This window comes from Carcharhinus amblyrhynchos, chromosome 6 (assembly GCF_965287045.1).
Source record: "Carcharhinus amblyrhynchos chromosome 6, sCarAmb.v2.hapA, whole genome shotgun sequence".
Lineage (NCBI taxonomy): Eukaryota > Metazoa > Chordata > Chondrichthyes > Carcharhiniformes > Carcharhinidae > Carcharhinus > Carcharhinus amblyrhynchos.
The window spans coordinates 122,282,999-122,296,492 of record NC_137329.1 but is presented as its reverse complement, the minus strand read 5'-3'; the positions used below and the strand labels follow the sequence as shown (position 1 = coordinate 122,296,492).

Genomic DNA, 13,494 nt, shown 5'->3' with positions numbered 1-13,494 from the left:
CAGTGTTCAGAGCTGCCGATTATTTCGCTGCCCATAGTCTGCGCTCTTCTGTTGGGAATTTGGAGTGATCTGAGTCCCTGATTATGTTGCTCTGTTGGACTTCAGTTCAGTCCAATTCTCATGAAGCTGATCTAGTAAGTGGCTATCTTGAACCACTGCTGGCCCTGTAATGTCCTTGTGTCCACTGTGATGCCTGGCAGGGAGTTCCAGGATTTGACCTAGTGATGAAGGAATGACAATATATTTTCAAATCAGGATGATTTGACTTGGAAGTCATAGTGTTCCCCTTTGATGCAGCTGCTCTTTGGGCTGGTGGAGGTCTCTAGAGGGAAATGTTATTATTTGGATAATGACTACAGAGCTTCCTGTACACTGTACATATTACAGCCCTGGTTTTCCCATAATGGAGACTGTGGACATCATTCCAGAAATTGGGGTATCAGCTGAGTCTAATTGCTCTGTTCTACATATTTTGACTTCATTTTTTGTATATGCAGCTTGACTCATCCAGGAGTGCAGGAAATATTCCACCAGACCACCAATTCAAACTTTGTCAGTCACATTCCTACAAATCTTTTTGCTGCACTCAATCAACACCTCCAAAGATGTGCAGGTTAGGTGGATTGGCCATGGTAAATTGCTCCTTAGTGTCCCAAGAAGTGTAGATTAGTGGTATTAGTGGGATAAATACTTGGGGTTAAGGGGAACAGATCTGGGTGGGATTGCCTCTTCATGTCAGGGAATTACTTGGGGTTACAAGGATTGTTGTCGGTGCAGACTCAATGGATTGAATTGTCTCTTTCTGCACTGGAGATTCTATTATGGGCTACAAGAATAGATTTGTTGGAGCATTTGCCAACTTTATATGTCTCGAGTTATTATTTTGTGACTATCTTAGGTCACTTTATGCAGCATTTAAACTCAATAGCAACAAACATGGGAGGATTGATTCACATCTTTTACACACTTGACAATAAAAACGTAGCTTCATTGTGAACCCAGTAGGTCAACTGTTCCTCTCTACAGCTGCTGCTCACCTGAGTATTTCTGGCATTTTCCATTGTTTTTATTTCAAATTTCCAGCACGATTTTGCTTTTGTAAAAGATCTCTTATTTTTATTATTCAAATAAATTCCAGCCTTGGGTCATTGTCTGTGTGGAATCTGCATGTTCTCTCAATGTCTGTGTGGGTTTTCTCCAGGTGCTCCGGTTTCCTCCCACAGTCCAAAGATGTGCAGTTTAGGTGGATTGGCTATGCTAAATCGCCCCTTAGTGTCATGGTAAATATGTTGGCGGGTCACGTGGGTAGGGCCTGGGTGAGATTGTTGTCAGTGCAGGCACGATGGACCAAATGGCCTCTTTCTGCACGTTAGGGATTCTATGAAATACATAAACATGGAAAGCTTCTAAAGCAGGCAGAACGGAAGGATTAGTTTTGATATTCACAAATGAGTGAGTCCTGGTTCTTTTTAACTTTCCCATCTGACAGCCTGTTCTCTCCTCATCCAGCCTATCATATTGTCTTAATCCTTGTTAGGCTACAACCGATCAGGAGAAAGTCACCATCATAAACTCACATGAGGCTGAGAAACAGAAACAAACACATCAGTACAATTCTATATTCCATTTATTTCTTAAAACTTGAGTTTATGTTCCTCGTTTTGGTCATTTGACCAGATGCAACAAAATATTTAAAGGATAAAATTGGTGCAGGTTTGTTGTTCTGATGAGAATCATAACTTGAAACATTAATGTATTTTTTTAGTACTGAATAATTTAGAAAATGTTGTATTCAACTCTAGCCTGAGCACGTCCTATTGTCTGTGTACTTATGCTTCATGATGTGGGTATGCCGGCGTTGGACTGGCGTAAACACAGTAAAAAGTCTGACAACACCAGGTTTTAGTCCAACCGATTTATTTGATAATACTCACAAGCTTTCGAGGTTTCCCTCTTTGTCAGGTGAATGGAGAGTTCTGGCCTCAGACAGAGCATATAAAGCACAGACAGTTTAGAGATTACTGATTAGAATGCGAATCCTTACACCTAACCTGCTGTTCAAGACCTGAAGTGGCTGACAATGTGAGTGGAAGGAGCACTGATCACAGGTTACAGAGATGTGTAGATGGCCAGAAGTCCACACTGTGTGGGGAACACTCACTCACTTATGATTTTCCCCAAAGTGGCCAAAAGCCAGAGACTGTGGTTTAATATCACAGCAATTTACTATTAAATCTGCAGGGTGTGTAGGAAGCAGCAGCAGGATGCCATTGCAAATAAGTGAGGAGAAGGCCTTCAAAATAGAGGGCCTTCAATTAATAAAAGCTCATTAGCCAGGCCACCATTTTAGGGAGCAAACCCCTGTACAGGTTGTCCCCCCAGGCAGACCTGTCAGGTGTGCTATCTTCTCCTCTCACAGATTTGCCACTGGGCAGCTGCCTTTGGAGACTGGTCTGTCTCCCTCCACCTTTGGAGACCTGCAGGCCAACTGGAAAGTTCCAGTCAGCCTCTCTCAACAAGCCTTAATGGACCCTGAATTTGGTGAATTGGCTACCTGTTGCTTGTAGATTGGTCATTTCAGTGCATCAAGGCATATTGTTGGAGGCTGAATGGGAAATTCCACATTTGTCTGCCTCTGTTCCAGCCCCTGGCGGGCGTTAAAAGTCCAATCCTTGTAGAGTATTTTTTAGTGAGAGTTGAAGGTCCACACATCATTTTTTTTGGTCCAGGTTTATACTTGAGTCTGACTGACAGGAAGAATGGGCTTAGCTATGAGGAACAAAGGTAGATACCCAAATAAAGATGGCACAATTAGTTACACAACTCGTAGCAACTACACTTTTTATTTACAAAATCTAATGCTAAACATTTAAATATTGTATGTGGATGGAATATTATAAAAATATATGTCTAAAACCAAACATGCTATCAATAATTTATAGGACTGAACACAAGAAATTCAAATTAATTATTTACAGGAGATTTTAAATGACCTCTCATTCCAGTCTTGCAACATCATCTTTGCTGAACTTGTAAACATTTCCAACAAACATTTGCAAAATGTTTTTCTAATTCATTCCTTTCCGTAATTCAGATTGTTCATTTTCTATAAAATAAATGTTGAGGTTGTTCAGTCTGCGCTGAAATCTTTCCCAACTGTGTCTTCCAGATGTAACCTTTCATTTTCACCCCTTGTTTCCAAGTGTGCTGAAAAACAAAGATTGAATTTAGCAGTGTATCGTGGCCAGCTGTTGACTTGATTCTGTGACACATCTGTAAATTATTTCTAAAATGTTAAATTCAACAGTAATTCTTTTCACCATAAGTTTTAAAATGTGTCAATATCTTATCAGTTGCACTCAATTTCAATAGATGCAGATCCAGGAAAGCATTCCAATTTCACTATTCTCCTTGACTTAGCACCCAACTGATAGGAAGCCAAGTCTCAATTAATCCCATCCATCCACGTCAACACTTACACTGTGTAGGGTAGTTGGATGAAGGGATATGGGAACAGTCTGGTTTAGATAACAATATAATTAGGGCCATGAAGGACAACAGCCTCTCTTGTCGTGACATCCATGTCTTTTTTTTTGTTCATTCATGCAATGTGTGTGTTGCTGGCTGCGCCAGCATTTATCGCCCATCCCCGAGGGTATTTAAGAGTCAATCACATTGCTGTGGGTCTGGAGTCACATGTAGGCCAGACTGGGCAAGGATAGCAGATATCCTTCCCCAAAGGACATTAATGAACCAGATAGGCTTTTATGACATTTGACAACGGTTATTAGATTTTTAGTTCCAATTTCACCATATGCCGTCGTCGGATTTGAACCCAAGTCACCAGAGCATTACCCTAGGTCTCTGAATTATTAGTCTAATGACAATACCACTGGCTCCCTGAATTATCATTAGTGCCTGTCAGTATGTCCTTACCTAGTCACTGCTCTGCTTCTGAACTTTAGGCCCTATTCCAGGCATTTCTTCCCTAGGACTGGGCTGTTTTCCAGAGCTTGGGTCACTGCTCAAGCAATTCCTCCCTGAAATGTAAAGCACTCAATAACTTGCATTAAAAAGCAATCTTATTTTCAAATGTACAAAACATCTCTTCAGTATTTTGTTTGTACTTTTATCACATAAAACATTAACAAGCTGCAAGTCTCCCAGTGTAAGTCAGATACTGTGCCCTTGTCCACATTTATTTGTGAAGCAGCCTGCGGCGTGATCAGCTGCAAGGAATGTTAGGCCTAATCTTCCGTAGAGTAATAATCACCATCAGAATGCTATTTGCTCCATTTTGTTTTACATAGTACTGGAATTATGCATTTCTGGCCTGGACTTCCAAACCCTTCAGAAATTTGGGAATCCTTCTTCATCGGCAGAATCCTCAGGGGAAGCCAAGACACCCTCTTTCTATAGTACAGTTGTCCCATTTTGGAAAGTCTTCATTCACTAACAGTGAAAAATACTAGGTAATTCCATCACTCTTCACTGTGTTAGTGAATGTGTGTGAAATGGGTACCAGCTGGGTAAGGTGACATATTGGGGGGAGGCGGGGGCGGTGGGGGGAGTCACAGAGCTCAGGGGTAGAGGAGCAAGAGGTTCGAGAGTGGCGGGGGGCCACTAAATGACAATATGCCTCCATTTGTGTGCTTCCCCACCCCCTCTGCAACTGCCTTCGCACCTAAAAAAACAACTTCAATCACTTTTGAGCTGGGTTATCTACCTGTTACACTACTGAATCCATGTGTGCTCTCTGCTGCTGAACATCCCATTGGTGTGCCACTTGCATTCGGGTTAGAAGGCACTGTTGCGAGAAGACCTAAAAACAGGGTAAACATTATAAATAAAGTTCTCCATTTATCTAATTTCTGTAAGAATATAAAATGTTAAACAAGAGGGAAGGCAATGTTTTCTGTGGCTTGTATTTTACTTAGGGACAGCACAATGGAACAGTGATTAGCCCTGTTGCTTCACTGCACCAGGGTTCAATTCCTGGCCTAGGTCACTGTGTGTGTGGAGTTTGCACATTCTCCCTGTGTCAGCTTGGATGTCCTCCGCGTGCTCTGGTTTCCTCCCACAGACTGAAAGACGTGCTGGTTAGGTGCATTGACCCAAACAGGCGTCGGAGTGTGGCGACTAGGGGAATTTCACAGTAACCTCATTGCAATGTTAATGTAGGCCTACTTGTGACTAATAAATAAACGTTTACTTTACTTGAAATACAGGCTGGCATTTCAGTTGCTGTAACTTATTGCTGCGTGTAGCATAAAAAACATTTGCCTGTTTCTGCTCTGTATATTTTATGTAATTTCTCCTGTTACTTAACAGAAAACAAAAATGGTTTATTTCTGTTGAAGACTAGCTGAACATTGTTGCAAGACTAAAAAGTGTCCTCTTAATAAAGGCAATCCCAGTCTTTTTACCCTATTCTAAATCCTAAAAATGTAAAATGATCCAGCTTGTGGGGCTATCTTCATTCTTCATGCCAAGCTGTGACTGGGAACAACTGCGTTTTTATGAATTGCACAAATGGACAATCTCCCTTCATGCTATTTGGATCTGAAGGTGAATAAGTATCCCTCAATGTGGCATTTCTGTTTCCTATGTGGTATAAAAATCTTGCCTTTATTATGGAAGAGAAGTGGGTCCCTGAAGTCTGGCTCGAAGAAGGCCAACGAAGCACTATTAACAGAGAATGCTTCCGAGTGAAAAATAAAAACCATAAAAGGTAACTAATCTATTTTTTATTTGGTATCGATACATGCCCTCGAGATTGACACAGTGATAGTCAGGATGAAGGCAGTTACATGAGGAGATCAAATCGGCCACAAGTCAAAGCTAAGAAATATAGACTGCTTCGTACACCAGTTTTAAAGATATTGTCAATGAACATTTTACAAGAGCTCTAAAGAGCAGTGCAGAATAAACAGAGGGACTTTCCAATCATGAGGTGACAGGAGCAAGGAATATAATTTCCTGGCTATTGCTTGGAAGTTACCTTTCCTAACACTTTGGAATCAAAGTGGTCAAAAAGATGTGCCTGCACGTCATCAGTATATAGTCAATATAAAAGTCCATCATCCTAAAATAGACAGAACAAAGAGACAACAATAACTTATCCCAAATCAAGTAGGGCTGTTAAACTGCTGGATCTAACCCAGTGAGTTAATGGAGTGATTATAACACGTACTTAAGATTTTGATTTGATTTATTCTTTTCACAAGTATTAGCAAACAGTGAAAAGTATTGCTTCTTGCATGCTATACAGAGCATACCATTCATAGAGAAGGAAACAAGAGAGTGCAGAATGTAGTGCTACAGTCACAGCTAGGGTGTAGAGAAAGATCAACTTAAATGCGAGGTAGGTCCGTTCAGAAGTCTGACAGCAGCAGGGAAGAAGCTGTTCTTGAGTCAGTTGGTACATGACCTCAGACTTCTGTATCTTTTTCCCGAAGGAAGAAGGTGGAAGAGAGAATGTCCAGGGTACGTGGAGCCCTTGATTATGCTGGCTGCTTTGCCGAGGCAGCAGGAAGTGTAGACAGAGTCAACAGATGTTAAGAATAGGCGTTAAGGAGTTTGAGACACAAATACACTAATTGTAGGATCAGAACACATTCCCATTAGGAATAGTGGTGATTAATTAAGATTCAATTTGCAAACCTCAGTTAGTAGAAAGGTGGAGTGAGGAGGAGATTTCTTAACAATTCACATATCTGACGTTTGGTGTCACTGATCAGGACAGTGCCAAGTGTCCTAGGATGCATATATGCCCCAAGAAGACTATGAGATTTGGCTGTTTCTTCCACTTAAATGTTACATGTGAATGATATAAAGCCTGCATGGTATCGGTTACAGATGGCCTTTGCCCAATAATTATCCTCAAGCTGTTAGGTATCAGCTGCCAACTCTTAATAAATTATCTCGTGGGCAGTACTATGATCTCCGGGGCCATAAACCAAGCACTTGAAAATGGGATTAGATCTTTGCTGACCAACATGGATAAATGGGTTGAATGGCCTCCTTCCATGCTGTAAACATCTACAAATCTACACCTGACAGCCTCTGGCATAAGATTAGGCAGACACAGTTCAATATCAGAAATATCACAGCCTCCAAGTTATTGTATTTAAAGTTCTCCAGCCGAAACAAGGGAGTTAAATGATTGTCTGTAATTTAAACAGTTTGGCCACTGGACCAAACTACAGCAATGAACACATGTCTTTAACTGTATTACTGTATTGCCTCCTTTATTAAGCCTTCTTCCACACCTCTCGCCAGTCCTTGTACTCTATAGCCAATGGACATATTTCTGTACATGAAAATGGAAAAGTGCAGGTGATTGTATTACTATCTTTAAAGAAAAGAAAAACAGACTATGCAAAGCAATTGCTTCCTCACCCAGGCCTCTGTAACGGGAAAATTGCTGGTAAATCTGCTTCATTCGTTCAATGTTCAGGCGACTAGCTTCAGCATGGTTCACCATGGGCTTTGGATAATGGACACCAATGATGCATTTTGCAGCTTTCTGCACACTCTCTGGAGCATTCCAGGGATCATGGATATATTTGGCAGGAAAGCCTCGGAGGACTGGAAGATACCGCCTGAAAATACAAGTTACATGCACAGCAGAATGCCAACAACCATTCAACTTGCACCTTATGTTAAAAATGTACAATCTAAATAAAAATATTTTTAAAAATGGTACAGTGAGTCAAGTATAAAATGTTAAAAAGTAATTCAACAAAATACGATATCATGCATTCTAGGTCGACTTTCCCAGTGGATGGGTTAATTAGGTGCAAGCTGGGCTGTATTCAGGGTTAAACAAAAAGAATAATCATAGGTAGAACATTTGCTGACATATTTAAGTTTAAGTATTAATGTCACACGTAGGTTTACATTAACACTGCAGTGATGTCACTGTGAAAATCTCCTAGTCACCCCACTACGGCACCTGTTCGGGTATCTGAGGGAGAATTTAGCACAGCTAATGCATCTAACCAGCATGTCTTTCAGACTGTGGGAGGAAACTGAAGCATCTGGAGGAAACCCACACAAACATGGGGAGAATGTGCAGACTCTGCACAGACAATGACCCAAGCCAGGAATCAAACCTGGGTCCCTGGTGCTGTGAGGCAGCAGTGCTAACCACTGTGCCACCCCAATGATAGAGATACTGAAACTTGGTCCATTGATATACCAGATACAACTATAGACTCTGTTATAACCATAGCAGAGGAGGAAAGCACAGATGCCTGGCCTTGTCAATGATCATGATCACAAGAATTGAGGTACCAAGGGGATAGATAACAAAATCACGGAGTTGACTGTGAACATGAGTAGGAGAGATTATAGAGTGAAAAAATAGCAAGGAGAGGAAGGCAATGAATTCCAAGGGTGGAGAAGAAAAACTAAAAATGTATGACTGAAGATAAGGAGTCATTCAGTTGGAACTAAGAAGCCTGACCTTGGAGAGCAATGGGCGATAACCGGTATTTTATAGGAGAGACATTCAACAGAGGTGAAGTGAGAGAGGAGAGGGTGAAAGAGATCAAAGTATGACTAACTTGTTGATAAGGGTCACACCATTACCACTGCAGGAGGCTTGGGCGTGAAGATTGTGAAAGGTATAGCCAAGCCGAGAAGATTTGCTAAGGGACTTCCATGAGCCAAGTTTGTGTGGATAGGGATGTTATTCAAATAGCCACAGATGACACTCATTAAACATTTTTCTACCTCAGAACAGATACGAATGAAGTACCTGATATAATCTCCATTACAGTCGGTTCTACGTCCAAAACCCACAGGACAGTAGCAATGAAAAAACTGTTGGAAAAAGGAGCTGCAGGAGAGCCACATCCAACTTCCAGCATTTACACTCCAGTCAGCATCCAGTAATAACTCTTCAAATACCTACAGAAACAACAAGGCGTTCTTTCAGCAAATAGCAAAATCTGGAGCAGCAACAGCAGTGTTTTGCCCAGGAATTTTTTTTTTATATCAAGAGAACCATTAAATCCAAGAGTAAAGTTGCAATATTGGAACTCATGGTACTGAGTTTTGTGTTGTCGATTTAGTCAGAGAATCATGTTGCACATTACGATTTAGAGCTCTGTATTAGAAGAGCAAAAAAATTAAATTTTATTCTAACTTTGGTGAAACTTTCAAAACACTAACATTTAGGAAACCCAGTTTTCACACTTATAAACTCTTTAAAGTGAGTGCTTCTTCAATGTTTCAGAGAGATACAACTTTATAAAAGCAAATTACCGTGGATGCTGGAATCTGAAACCAAGAGAAAATGCTGGAAAATCTCAGCAGGTCAGGCAGCATCTATAAGGAGAGAAAAGAGCTGATGTTTTGAGTCCAGATGATCTTTTGTCAAAGCTAACATGACACCATGTTAGCTTTGGGTGGCACAGTAGTTAGCACTGCTGCTTCACAGCTCTAGGGTCCTGGGTTCGATTCCCAGCTCGGGTCACTGTCTGTGTGGAGTTTGCACATTCTCATCGTGTCTGTGTGGGTTTCCTCTAGGTACTCTGGTTTCCTCCCATAGTCCAAAGATGTGTGGGTTAGGTTGATTGGCCATGCCAAGAAATTGCCCCTTAGTGTTTAGGGATGCGTAGATTAGTGGGTATGATATGGGGGTGGGATTGTGTTCGGTGCAGACTGAAAGAACCTCTTTTTGCATTGTAGGATTCTATGAACCACCAGCTTTGACACAGGTCATCTGGACTTGAAACGTCAGCTCTTTTCTCTCCTTACAGATGCTGCCTGACCTGCTGAGATACAACTTTAACTGGTTTCTCAGTTCAACGTTTTGCATGACTTGATGACCTGTCCTGTGAGCCGATCTGGGAGTAGCGGGAAGAGTGTTGAAATCATTCAAAATGTGAACTAGGTTTTATACCCAGAGACCTGCTATAGGCTCTGCAGATGGGGTTGCTCCTTTAAACAGCACTAGATAGGCTGTGATGCCCCACAAAGTCAAACAGCCTGTCAATATTCACTCAAGGTTTACATTTGAAGAATGTCATGATGATGAAACATGTGCATGTGTGACATTATTACATGATTTCATTGGTTGGTCAAATATATATTGAACTGCTTTTAAAGGACTTTGAAAAACAAAGACATTGACTTAAGATGGCTGCCACATTCATCTGAAATCTCAGGCATTACTAGTTGGGCAGCTTCAAGAAGTTTCTGATGTAGGTTTCAATTAGGACATGCCAAAACGATCTCATATGGAATTTCATACTTGCTAATGGCAAGAATTATTTCAAAGGTGAACTGAAACGGTACTGGCTCTCATAATTTGCATTTCTATAAAGCTACTTTTCAGGCAGAAACAGAAAGTCATTGGGGCAATGGCTATATAGGACTCCTTCCTAGATTGTCACAGGGAAGAATTGTCCATTCAGAAGAGATGGCTGGGATATTAAAGAAATGAATCACTAGACGATAGCGATAGCCAGGGTCTGTCCAGACACAAGCTAATCAATTACCTTCTGAGAAAATCCCAATTCACTATGTGGACAGAAGTCATGTGACTAGAAATGATTTTTATTACACAACCAAGCTGCTTAAAAGCAGTCTAGAAGAAACCTGCCAATCGAGTGGGAACAACATCCCTCTCTCTTCTCCAGCAAGGTCAAGACCCTATATTTTGGAAGTCATCACAGAAAGAGAGAATATCAAAAGGAACCTCAGGGTTGCATTGCATTGCATTGACTTTTGGAAAAGTCAGATTACGTTTAAAACAAAACTTTCCAAAAATTCCAGTTTACATTGGCCTCAATGCCACTGGAATTTCAAGACCACCATTGAAAAAAATCTGCCTCAATCACAAACACCAGCAAAGGACACAAACAGTAAACTCCATATATTTTTCTACCTTTTATCATTGAATCTCAGTGTGTGTGCGTGACAGGGTGACGAAGTGATTTTTAAAACAAAGAAGGTCAGGGCTTGGTTTTATCTTTTCAAATATCTTTACTTGGATGGGTTTTTAGCTCAATAAAAACTATCATCTTTGTGTTTAAACTCAAGGAAACCTGTTGGACTGAGTTCTTTACAATCAGCATATAAATAAATAAACACTGAACTAACATCTTGAAATTACAAAAAAAACCGCGGTCTGATCAATCGAGGAGTGGGAATAGAGACCAAATCTTGGTACGTGTCCTCACTGGTTATAGCAAGAATAGTTACACATGGGCAAACTACAGAGTTATCAATACACTGGAACCAAATCTCAACAGGAAATACACAGCTTTCAGCAGAGAAAATTGGATTAAACAAAATGAAATCTGAAATTATTGCAAGAACATCTGTAATGTAAATTACACGTGATTTCAGACAGATAACTAACAGGCAACAATACATTCTCCCAACTGTCATCAGCTATAATAAAAGAACATCACCGAATAGAAAACCCAACTTTACATTCCACGAGAATTCAGTCACCTTCATTCCTTCTTCCCAGCTAATCCAGAGATCACCTCTTGTCAAAAAGCACGCTACTGCATGGCGGGCTAAATGATGGATCCATCCTTCTTGACGCAGCTGGGTCATTATAGCATCGATCCAAGGAAATCCCGTCCTCCCTTCTGCCCACTTAGCCAAAGCTTCAGGATTTCGATCCCATGGAACCTGAACACAAATAGGATTTCCCTCCATTTTATCAAACCTAGGGTTGTTGGTTGCTGCTGTGTAGAAGAATTCACGCCACAACAGCTGCCCATAAAGAGACAATGGAGGGGAGCTGTTTTTCTTCACCTGTTGAGAAAGGAGGGGGAAATTATCAACAAAATAATTCCATCATCAGGAACAGTGCACTTGTGTAAAGTCAATTATAGTTGCCACCAGTGAGGAGACTGACATTCAATTTTCCATTTCCAACCAGTATCCTTATCAGATTCCTGCCTAATTTCCTTTTGTCTGCCAGCATCAGTGTAGCAGGGTTGACACCAACAGAGACTGAGCTTATTCCCACTAGTCAAACTTAATCCAACTCTCTGGGAGTTTCTTGGCTCTTTAAGGATCCTTATTTTGATTTCAATTCAAATGTGCGTGGCAAATAATAGATCTCTGGCACTTCATGAATGCCCCACCCAAAAATTAATCAGACTCAAACATATACCGCATGGTCCAAATGCAGAATAAATAGAGTGGTAAACATTACACTTGTTGCTTATTGATAACACTATTGATGGACTCTTTTACTCCGCAGGTGCGTCGGTCCACCTCGTTGTCTAACGAGGGGCATGCACACAGTGGGTCATGCGTGGGCTGCTCTTCAAAGTTTGAGAGTAGCTCAGTACTTTGCGTCATTTGTGTATGCTTAAAACTGGACCAGCAGATGGGCACCACAACAGCTCAGTGAGTATCACTGTTTGCTGTGCAGATACATGGATTTGGGCCAGTGTCTGTGGGAGTTTGCGCATTCTCCCTGTGGTTGCGTGGGTTTTCTCTGGGTGCTCCGGTTTCCTCCCACACCCCAAAGATGTGCTCTTAGGCTGATTGGTGTAACAAATTGTCCCTAAATTATTCTCCCCTTAATCTGGTTTCCAATGGGGGTACCATAAGCATAGACATGGATCAAGGATGGAGGAGGAAAAACACGTTGTTAAGATGGCTTGGGCTCGTTGGGCCAAAGGGCCTGTTTCCCATGCTGTGTTGTTCTTTGTTCTTTGACTGTAAAAGTTAGGTAGTAGGAATGTTTTGCCACAGTTGTAAAAAGTTATTGGTGAGACCGCATCTAGAGTACTACGTACAGTTTCTGTCTCCTTATTTAAGAAAGGACATAATTGAATTTGAAGTTCAGAGAAGGTTCACTCGACTGATTTCTGCAATGAGGACATTATCTCACCAACTTTTACAGATGCACCATAGAAAGCATTCAATCTGGTTGTATCACAGCTTGGTATGGCTCCTGCTCTGCCCAAGACCGCAAGGAAGGTCGTGAATGTAGCCCAATCCATTACACAAACCAGCCTCCCATCCATTGTCTCTGTCTACATTTCCTACTGTCTCGGCAAAACAGCCAGCATAATTGAGGACCCTGTGCACCCCGGACATTCTCTCTTCCACCTTCTTCTGTCGGGAAAGAGATATATAAGTCTCAGGTCACGTACAACCAACTCAAGAATAGCTTCTTCCCTGCTGCTGTCAGACTTTTGAATAGACTTACCTTGCATTAAGTTGATCTTTCTCTACCTCCTAGCTACATTCTGCACACACTCCTTCTCTATGAACGGTATGCTTTGTCTGTATAGCATGCAAGAAACAATACTTTTCACTGTATGCTAATACATGTGAGAATAATAAATCAAATCAAATTATCTTATGAGGAAAGATTGGATAGGCTGTAACCATTGGAATTTAAAAGTACAAGAGATCTTATTGAAACTCAAGATCCTAAGGGGATTTGATATGGTGGATCATAATAGGTTGTTTCGTCTTGTGAACGAGGGACACAGCTTAAAA

General features: G+C 41.1%; 1 protein-coding gene across 2 annotated transcripts in view; it reads right to left on the bottom strand.

Annotated features, from left to right (window-relative positions):
- Window positions 1-1,609: 1,609 nt before the first annotated feature.
- Window positions 1,610-13,494, bottom strand: part of cry1b (cryptochrome circadian regulator 1b) — a 30,190-nt gene continuing 18,305 nt past the window's right edge. For both annotated transcript variants that reach the window (XM_080191358.1, XM_080191360.1), the window contains 6 exons: window positions 11,473-11,784; window positions 8,765-8,916; window positions 7,402-7,604; window positions 4,727-4,822; window positions 3,937-4,040; window positions 1,610-3,207 (listed from right to left, as the gene is read on the bottom strand). In XM_080191358.1, coding sequence (XP_080047484.1) covers window positions 3,937-4,040; window positions 4,727-4,822; window positions 7,402-7,604; window positions 8,765-8,916; window positions 11,473-11,784 — 867 coding nt within the window. In that variant the 3' untranslated portion in view covers window positions 1,610-3,207. The remainder of the gene's footprint in view (window positions 3,208-3,936; window positions 4,041-4,726; window positions 4,823-7,401; window positions 7,605-8,764; window positions 8,917-11,472; window positions 11,785-13,494) is intronic.